At 34.9% G+C, this 18,396-nt stretch overlaps 1 protein-coding gene across 1 annotated transcript in view; it reads left to right on the top strand.

Annotated features, from left to right (window-relative positions):
• The window catches only part of LRP1B (LDL receptor related protein 1B), a 1,912,798-nt gene that overhangs the window by 858,400 nt on the left and 1,036,002 nt on the right, over positions 1-18,396 (top strand). Inside the window, exons 4-5 of the mRNA XM_008055101.2 lie at positions 5,245-5,364; positions 14,755-14,883. Of these exons, the coding sequence (XP_008053292.1) occupies positions 5,245-5,364; positions 14,755-14,883 (249 nt within the window). The remainder of the gene's footprint in view (positions 1-5,244; positions 5,365-14,754; positions 14,884-18,396) is intronic.

Below are 18,396 nucleotides of genomic sequence, written 5' to 3'. Positions count from 1 at the left end.
ATTAAGCATAAATGCTAAGCAGTTCAAATGGCTAACTTTACAATAATTAGTACTGCTTACATAGGAGAGCCAAATTTTAAATTTTAGTGTTCATGTTGTTAGTTCTTCATGACCTGTTAGCAGAATCAATATTTACCATTTCACCTAATATCGTATTATGTAAGTTTAATCAGCTCCTGTCATCATTCTGCACATACACAAATCTTCATACAGGATGAATCTAATAATCCAAAGGCTAAATTGACCTTATCTCTTTTGCTACTTTCAACTACCAGACCCCCACCGAACACCCAAAATCATGCTTGAGGTTTGGTCTTTCACAGCCATTTTTCTCCCCGTTTTCTGACTCGCCTCAACTTTCCCCATCACTACCTCCATTTTGGTAACTCTTTTTAGTGTGCACTGTATTCTCCATTCTCCAGATTCTTAAAGATTGAAGAGAGTGGAAGGATGGGACTCATAGTACTTGGAGTTTTTACTTTGGATCAAGACAATGAAAAGGAGAAGTTGGGCTTCAGAGATTAAATGAAAAAATACTATGTTTAAGTCACTGAGTTAATACGCTCACTTTAAGGCAGAGACTAAGTAAATCATATCCCTACCCTCATTCTCTTTATAGTATAACTAAGTCTAAGTCTTTTCTATGAGAAACCTTTCCTGCTTCCTCTTTCTGGCCCACCTCCTTAATACATTCACTTTTGTACTCACTGCTCAACAGATATGATAAAGATCTTAATTGATCCTGCTAAGAAATCCAGTGAATTTTGAAGGCCTCATCTATTTCTATTTCTCAAATAACTTAAAATTGATTTCTGTCATTACCTCCATAGACTGCTCTTCATCCCTTAGGCTTTGTGAAATTTTAGAGATTCTCCACCTATGTATGTGATTATTTCACAGTTTTTTTGTCATTGTTGATGGCTCTTCTGTTTGATTTTTATATGAAGTAGTCCTCCTCCAGATTTTATTTGTATCCCAAATATTATTTTTTAAGGGAATCATTCTTTACTCTTTAGGCTTTAATTACCAACTCTATGCTTGTGACTTCTAAAATTACATCTTCAGTCCAGACTTGTCTTTAGAGATAGACCCAAATTCTCAATTTCTACCCGGCTATTATGTTGCCAATATCTTCAACTAAATGTAGTCAAAGCAAATAAAATTTTTCTCTAACAATTTCAGTACTTCTGTTATACCTTAATTCATTTTATTTGTACTATTAATTTAGTCTCATTATACTTTTACAAAATTTCTGGCCATCTTTTCTTCCATATTTTCATAGTCTTAAGTTATTCCTGTACCATTTCTAGCCTCTTAGCTTTTATCTACTTTCTTTCACGTATCTTTCTCCCTACCATTAGGTTCTTTCAATGTAAGTCAGAAAATATCACTGTTGTTCTCAATAACCTGCAATGACCCTGTTGCCTAAATAGAAAACTCTACTTAACCCATAATCCACCTTGATCTGATTTCAAACAATTCTAGCCCTATATTTTCTTTTATCTTATCAAACATTATGGGTTAGCAATGCAGAGTTATTTATTATTGCCTGTGCTTCCTTTATTTATTTTCTCATACTGTCAACTACATTTTCATTAATTTTGTCTATTGAAATTCTTATTTTTAAGTTCCATTTTAAATTCATCTTCTTCCACAGCTGGTTATTTCCCAGATATTCTCTTTCATATCCAGCTTCTAGACAAATCTTTCTCCTTCTAAATCATGCCATGAATTATAGGTGCTATTTACATTGTTGTCCTTTCCACCTAATCCTACCCACTTTCCCATACATATTGTAAATACTTAATTTTTCTAAAATCATTTTGCATCTGTGAAATCCTAGCAGAGTGTTTAGCATTAACTAGGTGCTCAATAAATATTGAACTAAAGTAACATATTAGTTCAAGCCCATTTTGGACTGATTTCACCATAATCAAACAAGATCTGACAACTCAGTTTCCTAACGCTTAAAGGTAAATTAGCTATCTTTGGGATTTAGATCAATTAACTGAACTACAAATAATACTTAGTTAATTCTCATTCTAAAGTTAAATTATTTTATTGATTTACTGATTCAATAAAAAATTATGAACCACTTCCTATATTTATAGCACACTACTTAACTTAAAATGACAAACCAAAAAAAGAAGAAGAAGAACATACCATGGTTCCCACCATCCTCAGATTGCACAGTGGGAATTAAAACAGTTATTAGGAACATAGGTTTAATAGTCCAACTGACCTTGTTCTGAGACTTAAAATGCCAGTTCTGTCATATATTTACTCTCTAATTTTGGGCTGGTTATCAACTATCAGTTTCTTCCTCTGTAATATGTAGATTATAATATAACATTTTAGATTGTTTTAAGGTTTCAAAGAATTTAAAGAACCTGACATATAATTACCATTGTATAAGGCAAAAAAAACCATAATTTGCAAGGAACTGCTTATTTCATATATTTTATTAATAAAGTATTTTTACAGTCAAATCAATGGCCTTTGTACATTATAAAACTATTGGCATTTATATTCACGTGTTTCACATTAACTCAATATTCAAGCTTATAAACCAGATGTAGTTGATTTGTACATTAGTCAAAATTACATAAAGAAAATCTAAACTGTTCTAGGTATTTCAAAAAGAAAAAAATTAATATAAAATATTAATGGCTATTATATCAATGAAAATGGGAAGTTGAGGAGGGCTCAACTAGCTTTCAAGTTATGGTGCTGTAGTTATGTTCCAGACAGAGAAGAAGCAGTGTGACTTGATATGTTTATAAGTAGCGTAGAGATAAACATGAGAGAATGACTGTGGTTTCTGCCCTGGGCCATTTCAACCATAGAAAGCTGATGAGAAGAGGAACCTAGAAATGAAGTCTGTGAAAGAGGAGGAAAGCCAAGGGTGTGGTTCCCTGAAAGCAAAGAGATGAATATATATCAGAAAGTAGTAGTTATTAGCTGTATCAAATGCTGACTGGTCGAGTAAGATGAAGACTGAGGAAAGGACATTTCATTTAATCAACATGGAGGTCATTGAAGACCTTTACTTGAGCAATTTCTGTGAAACAATGGAGATGAAAGCTTGATGGAGTGGGTTTAAGGTAGAAACAGATGAAGAGAGAGACAATAGATACAGATTTTTCGAAGTTTTGTTATAAACAAAAACAGGAATTAGTGATAGTCACACTGTGGGAGGGGAGATCAAGCTTTTTAAAAAAAAATTGGGGGAAAATAAAAGCATGTTTAATGTTTAAAAAATGACCTACTATAAGGGTCAGGAAACTTTTTCTGTAAAAGGCTATATATAGTAAATATTTTAGATTTTGTGGACCATAGTATATCTGAGGTACTATGAAAGCAGCCATAGGCAATATGTAAAATATGGGTGTAGCTGTATTCCAATAAAATTCCAATAAAATTAATTTATGAAAACAAAAAGTGGTCCTAGTTTGCCATTCCTGCCCGAATATACATTTTTTAGAGAGTGATGATTAAAAGAGGAAGTTGAGCACAGCTGAAGTTATATACTTGAGTAAGTGAGAGAAGATGGAATTTGTGCATAGGAGGTGGGGTGGAAGCTTTGATTATAAGTACAACTAATTTTGAAAGGCAAAGGGAACAAGAATATGCAGAGGTGGATGGATATGGAGTATATATCTGGAAAAATCTCTTCTGATTGATTCAACTTGCTCAAAAAAGTAGAAAGCAAGATCATCATATTTGAGTGAATATTAGGAAGCAAGTTTAGAGTTTTTAGAGTGTTGAAAATTAATTGAACTAAGAAAATATTATGCATATTTGCATTTTTAGTAAAATGCCCAGTGTTCCATTTGGAATGTCCCGGATGTTCTTTTTCACATTGGACTTTTAATTTATTTATTATTCTAATTTATAGTTGGTGGTTTTTTTTTCTGTAATGCCAGCTAAATTTGTCACAAATATCACCATATATTGTATTATTTAACTTTAATTCTCAAAATTCTTATTATTCTCCCCGGGAAAAAGAAAAAAAAATAGCATTGTTACAATCCATTAATACTCCTATTTTCAAACAGTCATGCAATCTATCCAGATATTTATCTAGTTTAGCAAATCTCATTCCATTATAAATTATTTGTGCAATGAATATGCTCCTGTCACTTCATCTCTATTTCATGTTTTTATCATATTGAATCCTAATTTGCTCTGAGGATTTGCTAACTTTTGCTTCAATGATGTGTTTTCTCAGAAACAGTTCAGATATAATGAAATATATTATGTTGAGTATTTTTCTGATATTTTTCTACCAATGAAAAATAAATTATTGAAATGAAATTTATTCACATTGATTGCCTTGAAGGTTACACATGGATTTGTAAATCAAAACAAGTCCTCAAAAGATAGAAAATCAATTGATGTGTCAGATAGGAAAGGCATAGATGGTGAAAGCAACCACTGAGTTGACATTTTTCCTCTTGAAATAATTTATTTTATCAGAATTTGAAAGATTTTGTGACTTTGAACATAGTAACAAGCTAAATAATGGAAGACATGCAAACCAATACATTTTAGTGGAAATATATATGCATTGTTTTTCTCTAGACCAATCACATAAACTTTCTGGGAGAACAATCAGGGTGATATTATTAGGGCTATGCACTAAGTAAATATACGAGGGGGACTTCCCCAAAAAACTAGAGCTATTTTTTTTTTGGAGGTTGAGCCCTTTGTAGTTCAGGCTTTCCCTACTAGGTAAGTGTTCTAGGAACCCAGAGGCATCAGTATACCAGCTAGCATTGTTGTGAGCAGCTGCGTTCAGCTTCAGTGACTTTTGTTTGTTTTAGATTCTCTCAACATATTTGCCCATTTCATGATGGATAATTTACAAGCACACCTATTTACAATGCACAGAGTGTTTAGCGGTTTTAGACCAAAAATACCATGACCCCCATGCCTCACTCTCCCTGTTCACCTAATCTCACCAAGTGACTATTTTTTTGTTTCCTCCCAACCAAAAAAGTCCTCAAAGGGTAACGTTTTGCAGATGTGGAAGAGGTGAAACAAAAAACTGCAGAAGCACTAAAAGGCATCAAAATTGATGAGTGGAAAAATTACTTCAATAAGTGTATTGTGTCAAATGGAGAGTACTTTAAGCACACCATTTTAAAATAAATAAATTATGGTCATTTTGGGTCCCCTCTCGTAAACAATATTTATATGCACAGTTAAATATGGATAATATGTTTGTTTTTTCCTCTGCAGAACTGTTACCTAATTGCCAGCAGTTGAATTGTCAGTATAAATGTGCAATGGTCAGAAATAGTACAAGATGTTACTGTGAGGATGGATTTGAAATAAAAGAAGATGGAAGAAGCTGTAAAGGTATGATATGTAATTCTATACAAACTTTGTTTTATCGAGATTTAGTTAACAGAAATTTAATAATGAATCATGGAGCATCTACCATACACTCCACACAATGTTTGTGTCAACTTTTCTTTTGTTTCTTGAGATTGAAAACTTGGCATTCTCCTGAAACATAAATGTTACACATATAAATTTATATCAGTCAATTTTCAATTCATGTTGCAATAATGTCAAAATTGGGAAATGTCAACATTGGGAAATATTTGGTCAACAGTAACATATTGTATTTAATTATGTTGACTTTCTAAATATTTTATGACTGTTGTATAGCTGTAGTCTAGTAGACATATGCTATTAAATAAGTTAGGATAATAATCACTAATCATGTAATGTTCCTTGTGATTTTTGCATTGGCAATTCTGGTAGCTGGCATTTTACGGAGAGAAATAATCATGAACACAAATATTGATTTTTTAAAATGTCTTAACTCTCACTTTTGTGAATACTTCATAGCAATAGTTTACCCTCCAAAATGATTCTTCTCTGCCATACTGAACAATTCTAGATAATCTCTCCATTCTATTGACTCCAGTTATGTATATAGATGCTAACATAGATAATATCATATCTCCACAATATGTTATCACTTCTTTTTTTAATCACTTATTTTTATGGTACTTCAAATCTATCTCTCTGTCTCTATATATTTGTAATGTGTAACATGGAATCCCTCTCCCCTCCACCTTGTGTGTTTGTGCGTGTATTTGGGGAATGGCTGCATTGCCAGAGTCACTAGTAAGTAGAATATTTTCCAAAGAAATTGGTGTTTTGCTAATTCCTTAAAATCTTGGCTCTCATGTCACTTTTATCTTAAAATAAAATCTTAAATTTGAAAGAATCCTTAGAGAGAATATTGTTCAAAATCCTTATGATAAAAATAAGAAAAGTAAGATCCTGAGAAGCTAATTGACATGTGTAAGTCCACACGTGTCCTCAAGTAATAGAACTGGGACTAAAACATGGGTCTGCAGAACCCACTTAGTCTTATCCTGAAGAAGTTCAGTGACTTTTCAGGTATATTTGGGAACTGAATTTCAGTTTGTTGTTTTTGAGAATAATGCAAATATTATAAAAGCATTGATTATTAAATGTTTATCAAACCCGGAGGCTACATATTCTGGCTACAGGGAGACCAAACTGATGTATTTAACTTGACTTACGTCATTTTATTTTACTTTTATTTATTTATTTTTTTGAGTTGGAGTCTCACTCTGTCGCCCAGACAGGAGTGCAGTGGCCGATCCTGGCCAACGCAGCCTTGCCTGCTGGTCTCCGGCAATCCTTCCGCCTCAGCCTTCTGAGTAGCTGGAACTACAGGCGCGCTATCACGCCCGACTAATTTTTTTGATTTATTGTAAAGATGAGGTCTCGCCTGCCCAGGCGGGTCTTGAACCTGTGGGATCAGGCAATCCACTCACCTCAGCCTCCCAAAGGCACGGGATTACAGGTTGAGCCACCGAGCCCAGTGACTTACATCATTTTAAAACAACATTTAAAAATTAGAAAATTGCAAACGAAAGTTCGGACACTCTGAAAATGTCAGGGCAACACTAGACCCTTCATAATCACAAAAGTTGGTCAGATGTAAATGATGCCTTTGAACATGCATACACTTTCCAGTTAAAAACAGCTCTTGCCATTCCTACATGTTAAGCTTAGATGTCTATACCCCATCCTTGTCACTTATGTGCTATACTTGACTCCTGTAGTAATCATGATGTACAGTTCCTTTTGCAAGGGTGGAACTGAATCGAGCACTTACATTGCTGAATCTCCTAATTAAATGCACAAAAACAACCATAATTACTTTTGTGAAACATTAGTAAAGAATTGCACAGCAATCATTTTGGAAGTCACCAATTGAGGTGACTCTTTTTACTTTCTCTGTACTACTTGATGATCAGGTCTGAGCATCATTTAGGCTTTCCTGAAACTGTTTTTCCAGGTGATTTTGTCTTTAAAGGAAAAAAGAAAGCAGAATTAAAAGTAATGACAGCCTGTAATCCCAACACTTTGGGAGGCTGAGGTGAGAGGATTGCGTGAGCCTGTTGGTTCATGACCAGCCTGGGCAGCATGGTGAGACCTCGTCTCCACAAAAAATAAAAAAATTAGCCAGGCATGGTAGCATGCGCCTGTAGTTCCAACTACTTGGAAGGCTGAGGCAGAAGGATTGCCAGAGCCCAGCAGGTCGACGCTGGGGTGACTGTGAGCATGCCACTGCTCTCCACTCTGGGCGATGGAGTGAGACTCTAGCTCAAAAAAAAAAAAATTGTAATGACATGTCTATTCCTTTTTGGCCAATTTTGTAGAGTTGTATCTATGAGTGCATTATGACTAAATGGAAAGAACAACAGAAATGATTGATCATATTGTTCTCCTGGATAGAAAAATTATACCAGAAAACGTGAAATAGAAACCAAGAATATTAAAGTTTAAAAATATATGGAAATAAATAAGATTGACTACTGCAACCAGGGGCAAACTGTACCAAATGCAAGGCTTAATTTCTTTCAGTATTACTGTAGTCTTAGCTCCAAACATTATTTCTTTCTGACCCAAAAGTATTTACTTCAAACAAGCCATCCATGACTACCAGTTATTACATGGCTGATGAAAACTAATCTTTTATTAATGTCAAGAAAATGAATAGTTTCATAATTTACATGACTCATTCTATTTAGCAATGTTTTTGCTTCCCTTAGTAAATTTTTTTCTTAGCATGGGTTTGCTCAGAAGTCAATCCTGAAACAAGATTCAAGTGAAATTTTTTGTTTGTTGTTGTTTTCCTCTCTCTCTTTCTCTCTCTCTCTCTCTTTCTTTCTTTCTTGGTGATGGGACTGAAAGATGGTATAGGAAGAGAAAGCCAATCAATAGTTTGAGCAATTAAGCCAACTACAACAAAGGTTGACTAAAGTTTAAGTGTGTGGTAAAGCTCTCTAGGCTGAAGGACAAGGTAACTGAGTATTTATTTACACACCAATTTCCAAGGAGTAAATGGTTTTGTGTTGGAGGTACTATCCCTCTTGGAACCTTGACTTGTCCTGAGTCCTCACAGAGCTTCTCATAATGGGAGGAGGGGGAGGTTTGTAAGAGCTTTCAGGCACAGATGAGGGTTCCTACAGTTATAGAATCATACTGAAAGACCGGAGGGATATGAGCAGATGGTATCTGCTACAGCACCCTTAACCATTCCTTTCAAATCTCTCTTTATTCTATTATGGTATATTTTCTTTATAAAAAAGTTTATTAAATTTTATGTTATTGTAGAGATGTGGGGTATAAGTGAGGATTAACTCCATAAGCAGGCTGCATGCAGGTGAAGATTTGGCTTCCAACTGGCCCTCACCCCCCCCCCTTATAGAACCAGATACACTTTGTGCTGTTATGTGATCCCCATTCTCTTCCTTCCCTCCCCCAGCAGTGCCCAGTTACAACCAATCTCTCCCTTATGCATGCGATTAATGTCCAGGGCCCACTTATGAGTGAGAACATGTGGTATTCAGTTCTTTGTTTCTGTGATAGATCACTTAATATAATGATTTCCAACTCTATCCAATTTGCTGTGAAGTCCATGGTTTTGTTCTTCTCTGTTGTTGTGCAATACTCCATCATGTATATGTATCACATTTTCTTTTCTTTTTTTTTCCTCTGATTTTTTATTTTAAAGATGTAGGGTACAATTCAGGGTTAGGTATATATGTGGTCATCATACAGGTAAAGTGTGGGTACCCTTATTGATGTTATGTGCCCTTTCTTCCCCTGGCAGTGTTCCACTACTGACAATCCCTTTCTTATAGTATTATGATAAATATTCAGGGTCGGTTTATCAGTGAGTACGTGTAGCACTCAGATCTTTGTTTCTGTGATAAATTACTGAATATTATAGACTCTAATTCCACCCAAGTTGCTGGGATATTCATAATTTTGTTTTTCTTTATGGCTGCATAATATTCCATCATGTAAATGTACCTCATTTTCTTTATCCAGTCCACTTTTGATGGGCAGAACAGTTGGTTCCATGTTTTTGCTATGGTGAATAATGCTGCAATAAATGTGCATTTGCAGGTATCTTTTCCATAGAGTGATTTGAGCTCTTCAGGTATATTTCCAGAAGAAGGATTGCTGAGTTGTTTTGTAGGTCGATTTTTAGATTTTTTAGAAATTGTCCTACTGGTTTCACAGCGGTTGTACTAAGCTACATTGATGATGGCCATCCTGACTGGAGTTAGGTGGTATCTCAGTGTGGTTTTAATTTGCATTTCTTTGATGATTAGTGAGGTTGAGCATATTTTCATGTATCGGTTGGGCTGCTTGTATGTCTTCTTCTGAAAAGTATCTATTCAAGCATTTTGCCTATTTTTTAAATAGGATTGTTTGGGTTTTCTTAATATATTTTCTTAATCTGCCCTCTTGAGTCTTAGTCAATGGATATATTTTCTTGGTACCATCTTGTATTAATTTATTCAACTTACTCTCTCTCTTTTTGCTATTTACTTTTATATTCACCCTTGTTTCTTTGGCTGTCATTTCAGAGAAGAGTCTTACTTCTTCTGTTCATGTTTTTTTCCATATTTATTGAGTCCCACCCCACCAAACTTTTGTCTTAACTTGGTCCATTAATTTCCACCTCTTTCTTAAGTATCTTTAAACACTACTTTTTCACTGGTTCACACTGTAGTCAATAAATATGCTCACATTTCTTCAAAAACAAAAATAAAAATAGAAACACTCAAAACAAACATCTGCTCTAGACCGTCTTCTTTTGTAGCCATCATTCCTCATCTCCTCTTTTTTATTATCTGAGATTTTTAGCAACTAATTACAGTTTGGTTATTTCCACTACATTCCTTCATTCACAGCTATCTGCCTTCTAGGCCTATAATTTAAGTAAAGTAAATTTACATATCTTCTTACCCTTAAGGTCTAGTTAACACTAGTTACAACCCGCAATTTTACTTTCAAAGGCTTTTGGACACTTCTCAGTATATCTGTAGTTTTTCAGAGCTCCTATGTTCTTGAAAACCTTGACTTAAAACTTCACCTTCCCATTTATGTATCATTTTGAGATTATATATGGGCTTTCTCCATTCCATACTCATCAACCCAGAAGTGGAACTCAGTTCTTTTTCCTAAAGTTTCCACAATTCCAAAGCAAAATTTATGCAAACATGACAATTTTTACATATAGTCAGATTTATTGAAGACTTATTAGGAAATGGTTTTATATGACAACACAAATATAATTTCAAATGCAATTTTAGACATCCCTATTATTGAAACCCTTACCTTATCTCTCCACCAAGGATTTTATAGCATGTCAGTTGAGGTGTCTGTTACATTCTTACACCACTTCTGACACCAAATTGTGTGGGGTTTTTCTAAATTAATTCTCCAATTATCTGACACCAACTGGGTGTTCAACAACTCAATTCAATTCAATTCTGACATTATCTGGAGTTAGTGCAGACACCACAAGTTAGTGCAGACACCACAATGGGCCAGCCCTACAAGATGGTCATCATTTCAGTTACCAGTCATACGTTCCAGGGTCCACTCATACATTCCAGGTTCCATCCATACTTCTGACTAGTCAGCTATAAATTTGAGGGTTCCCTCACAACTCCTCTTCTCTGATGCAATAATTCACTAGAATGATCCAGAGAACTCAGGAAAATGCTTACGTTTGTCAGTTTATTATAAAGAATACAGCTTAGGAACAGCCAACTGGAAGAGATTCATAGGACAAGAAATGAGGAGGGAGGAGAAGGGTACTTTTATGCCCTGTCTAGGTATCCCACTCTCCCACCCTTCAGTGTGTTCATGAAAATGGAAGCTCTTCAAACCTTATTGTCTAAGAGATTTTTGACCAAATCTTCAGTCCCCTTCCACTCCCTAGAGATCAGAGGTGGGGCTGAAAAGTTTAACATTCTAATCCCCTGTTTGGTGTTCCTGGTGACCAGCTCCCACTCTGAGGTTACCTAGGGACCCACCCTGAGTTACTTCATTAGTATAGACTCAGATTTGTTCCAAAGAAGCTCACTGTGAATAACAAAAGACACTCTTATTATTCAAAAATTTCAAGGAATGGAATCAACCTAAATGCTCAACTGATCAGTGGATAATGAAAATGTGACACACGCGAGCACACACACGTGCCCACACACACATACGCTATATGCCATGGAATATTATTCAGCAATTAACTGAATGAATTAATGTCTTTTGTAGCAACTTGGTTGGAATTGAAGAATATTACCTACATGAAATAACGCAGGAACAGGAAAAAAAAAAAAAACAACATTGCATGTTCTCACATAAAAGTGGAAGATAAGCTAAGGATCTGCTAAATCAAATAAAAAACTATAAGGAACATTGGAGACTCAGAAGGAAGGGTGGGAAAGAGAGGAGGGATGAGCTATCTCCTATGGAGTACAATGTGCCCAAGTGGTGGTGGTGGGTACACTTAAAGCCCAGACTTCTTTGCCACTATACAATGGATTGATGCAACCAAAAAATCTATTTGTACCTTCTAAAGCTATTAAAATAAAAAGAAAAAAAATTCCAAGAGTTTTATTAGCTCTGTGCCATCCCTGGGGACAAGTCCAAACATATATTTTTATTATACCACATCAGTTTAGCTCACTTAATATCATAGCTTTAAGCCATCCTGTCAGCTTTTCTTTCTTCTTCCTTTTTTTGTTGTTTTTCCACACCTCCTTTCTCCAAAATTGTTTCCACTACTTCCACATTATCTTCAAATTCAGCATTTTTAAGCTCTGGGACCACATTCTATAGATAGGTCTGAGTTTGTATTTTTTTTTTTTTATCCCATTTAGGGATCCGTAAAACAAAAACATTTGGGGCTGGATGTGTTGGCTCATGCCTGTAATTTCAGCATTTCAGAGGCTAAGGTGGGAAGATTGCTTTATTCTAGGAGTTCAAGACCAACCTAGGCAACATAGAAAGAACTTGTCTCTACAAAAAATTTAAAAATTAGCCTGACATGGTTATGTGTCGTTGTAGTCCCAGCTGCTCGAGAGGCTGAGGTGTGAGGGTCACCTGAGCCCAGGAGGTTGAGGCTGTGGTGAGCCATGATCGTACCACTATACTTCAGCCTGTGTGACAGAGTGAGACACTGACTCAACAACAACAATAACAACAGCCAAACAGCAACAACAACAAAAATTTCCAGTTAAGAAGATCTGCCTTCCATTTGTGACAATGATTCCTTCTTCCCCACACCACACCAAGATAGGGTATTCTCTACCAGGACGCACTAGTGTCCTAATGACTGAATCCAAATGACAATGATAATCTTTATCTTATTTGATTTCTTCAGCACATATAACTCTTTTGAAATCTTGCTATTCCTTAAAAACTTTATTTCTTAATGTTTTCTTAGGGTAGTCATGGAGTTCCCTTCACAAGAGGCTTATGGACTCCATCTTGACTGCTCTTTCTACACTGATATCTTATAGTATTTTGGTCTAGCCACATTTTTCTCACTTCTCCTTTCTCTGGGGAAAATAGCCTTCTCCTATTTTTTAGAATCTATTGTCTATATGCTATTGAATCCCAATTTACTCCAGGACAGATCTCACCCTATATTACCAGTTTTATTTTTTCAATTGCTTATTACACATTTACTCAAGGATGGCCTGCAGACACCTCAAAGTTAACACAATCACATTAAACTCCTTATCTCCCCCCATGATATATCCACTCAAGTCTACATCTCTTATATTCTCCACTTCAAAAGTAGACCACCAGTCACTTCCATCATATCCAATCGGCTTTTAAATATTGTCTATTTTACTAAAACACCTTAGTCTGTTCCCTCTTCTCCATTTTTGCTGCCACTGACTTGGTTCAAAATATGACTTCAAATGAAAATTTATTTTAGAAAATTAACACAAACTAATTTTCCAGTATCCCTTCTCTACATTCACCAACTCATTTTTTTCATGAATATGCTTCATTTTAAAATACAAAGCTGATAATATAGCTCACCTAATTAATGCTTTCCCAATGCCTATGTGTAATATACAGTCCTTTACTTCAGCATACAAATAACTTCATCATCTGGCCCCCGAAGTGCTTTCCCATTCTCATCTCTTACCACTTTTCCTCATATAGCATTACTCCACTTGACTCCTTACACATCATTGAAACCCTCAATATGCAATCACAATGCCTTTCACATGCTATTTTGTTTAACTGAAATGCCCCTTTTCATCTACTCTGTTTTGTTTATTCTGAGGAAGTCCAGATCATGCTTTAAACTCAGTTTAACGTGAAGTCGTCACTTAACATTCTCCTTCCAATTTCAAGCAGTTTCACTTCTGTGTTTCTATCATAACTAGAGTATAACTCTGTTTTAAGGAAATGTGTAGTATCATAATTGCGTTTCACTAGACTTGGCTCAATTTGGAGTAGGGAACATGTTTTTTTAATTTCACTTTCTGCAGGAATTAATACAGTGCTTGGTACATAGGAAAGAGTGAATATACACTTGGCTAAATAACTGACTACTGACAGAATGCCTTTATTTGCCTGATCAGTTAAGAATCATTGAGTACCAGGAAGTAAAATTTCATTAAGCTGAAGTTTCTGTTTTCAACAAGAGGTTAATAGTTTCCTCTTTTTAACATAGTGAGGGTCATTTGTATATCTGACTCTGTACTCATTTAATCTGTTGATAGAAAACCATGCGACTAGACTATTTGTTAAAATAGTGAAAAAGTCAATGCCATAAACACTGGAACTATTACACAAGAATTAATTGGGGTGTATTTTTGTACATGTACAAAAATATCCTAGGACATATAGCCTATCACAAATGCAAATAAATGTTTTAAAATAAATTGTTTGATATTAAGTTTTATATTTTACCTCTCTAAATATTACGACAACAGTAAGTTTGATTTTCAGTTAGTGTGATTTTGAAAAAACTTCCTGGGATTGACTTTTCCCTCTTAAAAGAATAGCATTTTCTGAGTGAATTGCCTGAGCTGGAAGGCTCGAGACCCACCTGGGCAACTTGGTGAGACCTCATCTCTACAATAAATAATAAAAAAAAAAAATTAGCCAGGCGTGGTGCCCGCACCTGTAGTTCCAGCTACTTGGAAGGCTGAGGCAGAAGGATCGCTGAATCCCAGCAGGTCGAGGCTGCGATGGCCAGAAGTGGCCACTGTACTCCAGTCTGGGTGACTGAGTGAGACTCCAACTAAAAAAAAAAAAAAAAAAAAATAGCATTTTCAATATTGAAACAAAAAAAATTTCTTAGAGAAGAAAAATGTGCCCATGAATAAAGCTGCTTAGAAATGATGCCAATTTTCCTTTTAGATCAAGATGAATGTGCTGTTTATGGTACATGCAGCCAGTCCTGTGAAAATACATATGGATCCTATGCTTGCAGTTGTGTGGAAGGCTACCTAATGCAGCCAGATAACAGGTCTTGCAAAGTCAAAAATGGTAAGTTTTGATCTTTTTTGTTCTTCCAGAATATCTTGTCTCCTTTTTACAGTTTCTTTTTTATTAGCCATATGGTACAGCAATATGGACTTTGAAGAGAAAGATTTTCCTTCATTTTGATACACTGACCTATCGTTAGAAATCCAGAACTGTTCTTTCAATTGTCACTGATCATTATAAAACTACTTCTATTAGAGGAAGTTTCTAATTAGCAAAAGTCTGTTAAAAGGTTATGGATTAATGAATCATACATCTCTTTTCTGGACTACTATAATAGATTTCTAACTGAATTCTGTGAGTTTCTGCTTTGCCTCCAAAATTCATACTTCACATAATAAAGTGATCTGCTAAAATATAAACTAGATCACGTTATTCTCTTGCTTAAAATATCTCAATAACTTTCACTCACCTGAAAATAAAATCTGAACTCCTCACAGAACCTGTAAGAAGTAATAGCCTGTTTCTACTTACCTTTCCAATCTTATCTCCCACTATTCACTTTTCATCATCAATACCTGCACACTGGTTTTCTTGTCCTCCAATTGTGTTTCTATTTTATCTGCCTCCAGTGTTCTTTCGTATAATATTTACATTAATGCCCCTGTCTTATCATTCAAGTCTCAGCTGAAATGTCAACATTCAGAATAACCTTCCCTATCTATTCTGTTTAATGGTGTACATTCTCTCCATCATGATGTTTTTCAGTTTTATTTTTCCTTCCGCCTCAACCCTGAGTAGCTAGGGCTTTAGGTATATACCATCACTCCCAGCTGATTTTTATGCATTTTTTTGTAAAGAAGAGGTCTTACTATGTTGCCCAGGCTGATCTCAGACTCCTGGGCTCAAGAGATCCTTCTACCTCAGCCTCCCGAAGTGACGGGATTGCAGACATGAGCCACCACACCAAGCCTCCAGTTTTATTTATTTATGCATAACTATGCTATCACTATATCATTTCCTAGTTTTATTTTCTTGATGGCACTACTATTTGAAATTAACTCATTTATGTATATGTTTGTTTATCATGCGATTTCTCCAGCATAATGTAAGCATTATGACAGTATAGAAGCTATCGGATTTATGTACTGTTATTTACTTGTACCAATCATTGCCTGAAACATATAGGTACTCAAAAAATATTTATGGGGAAAAATAGAGGAAGAAAGAGAGAGGAAGGAAGGAAGAGGGGAAAAGAAAAGAAGGATGAACTTATCTTTCTGAATAAAATTACTAAAATGACTGCTTGCTCTTAGGTATTGGAACTTGTTTCAAAACATCCTTTTACTACCTATCTGCAAATAAAGTCAATAGTTTCTACACAGTTTTCAGCCTAAACTCTTAGTACATATTGTTGACTGACTAATGAAATAGCTTTGAGATGCATTGTAACAATGGATAATGCTGATTTTTTTTGTGTGGACTGAGTTAACCTGGGAATAATATAATATAATTATACATGATACCCTATCTGTCTTCTAACGTCCCCCAAATGTGGATTTATATCATGCATTTTCAAATTATGATGTATTGATAAATTAACGAGTGCCCTCCGTGTCCCTCATCCTTTATTAACAATTGGTAAATTAAGCAAGAGATGGAATTCTCTTTTCTGAAGTCAGTTTGAGCAGAACATTGAATTTGCTCAGTAAGCTGCTGTTGTTGGCTCTCTTTACACATAACCTTATCTTATACTTGAATGATTTCCCTGATACTTGTGATTAATTATTTGGAAAATATATTTAAATATAAAATCACAAATAGACACTATTTTACTTCGTAATATACTTATTTGAATTACTGACTTAGTTGATAATGCCTATTTATTTTTCCAGGACAATCTTTGAGAAAAATTAGGTCAGGCTATATGTTTCCCTTTCTCACCACTGAGAGTTCTGATTTAAAATATTGATGAAATAAAGAAGCAGAAGGCTTGTTCTTTGCTGTTTCTATTGATCCATACGATATTGTTACACAAGGAGAGTGTAATGTTATAAACCCCATAAAGGAAGCACTTCCTCTCTTTCATCACAGAGAGTTAGTTATCTGACAATAATGAGATGTTACCAGAGAGGGATGCTACATGGTAAATATCCTGCTACATCAAGGAAATTTGAAGACTCTATAACTGATAATGGAATATACAAATCCCTTTACTTCTAGGTCTTTAGCTTGATGACATTATTAGTTTACAATGTTTGAAAAATATGCAGTTACCATGAGACTGTTGCTGTGATTTATGTTTTGGGGAAAATAAGTTGTTAGTATGCACATAAGTCTCTAACAAAGACCAACAAGTTCTAAAGACCACATTGATATTTTTACCAATGTATTTGCACATTTTAAGAGGGAAACCATGAATTTTGATTTTGCTTTTTCATATTTATAGAAAATGAACCGCAGGATATTTTTGGTTTCAGTTATATGTAAAATTCCAGTTAATGTATCAGGCTTAAAAAATTGTGGTTATGTCAGATAAGTGCTAAAAATAATTATGAATTAAGCCACATTTATCTGAAGTAATGGCTTAAGGAATGGCTCTGCTATTCCTCCTTTCAGTTACCTGCCTGCTGAGATTGGTCCCTCTTTTTTTCTTCTCTCTCTCTCTCTCTCTCTCTCTCTCTATCTCTCTTTCAATTCTGCCCTACTAGGGAGTGTGGAAAACTAGGGAAGGTCATAATGGACTGTCCCAAGACAATGAATGCATGAAAAAAAATCTCCAGACTTTAAAAAGAACAATATAAAAATATCAAGCCCAGGTGACACAATGGAAAGCTATAAGTAGACCCAAGAAAAGGGTTCTACCAATGCTGTACAAAATGATAGTTGGAATAAAAGTTCCTGAAAGAAGTAATCCTTTATGTGAAGGCGAAAAGAGACAGTCAATTGACTGGGAAGCTGCTTATAAAGGTGCTTTACTAGTTCAGCATAGAACAATATCATGTTTCTTCCCAACTATTCACCCCAAACTTGCCTATAAGGTCTTATTTTCAAGAAAATTTATAGCAGTTAGGGAAATTAATCTAAGTGATTTGATTATTTCTCTTTTGTAATGTAATACCTGAGCCCGAGTAAAATTCAAAAGTCTTAAGAGCATCTTTAAGAAATAACTCTAATGAAGGAGAAAGATTTTAGACACTAGCAGATGGGGGAAAAGATTAATTTAAGCAGAAAGTCTCTTTATTCTTATTAATTTATGCAATGCAGATATATTCTTCTCCTTTCTACACTTAGTAAGATTGATCCTGACTACTGAAATACAAAACAATAATTTCAGAGTAGGGAGGAACTTCAAAGGTAATGTACTCCAACTGTACACTTGATACTCTGTTTCTTATCTCAAAATAAGTAATTTCCAAAAGAAAGAAGGCATGCAACATCTTACATTTTTAAGAGTAACTTTAATTTAAATATGTAAATTTGAATAATTGTGTACAGGAGGGGACACATGAGAATATAAATGTCATAAAGAAACATTCATTACTTTAGAATGGAACACACATTAAAAGCTAGTAA

Source organism: Carlito syrichta, unplaced genomic scaffold (assembly GCF_000164805.1).
Source record: "Carlito syrichta isolate Samal-C Ts95f unplaced genomic scaffold, Tarsius_syrichta-2.0.1 Scaffold301673, whole genome shotgun sequence".
Classification (NCBI taxonomy): domain Eukaryota; kingdom Metazoa; phylum Chordata; class Mammalia; order Primates; family Tarsiidae; genus Carlito; species Carlito syrichta.
The sequence above is the reverse complement of the archived record's forward strand: the minus strand, read 5'-3'. Positions and strand labels throughout refer to the sequence as shown.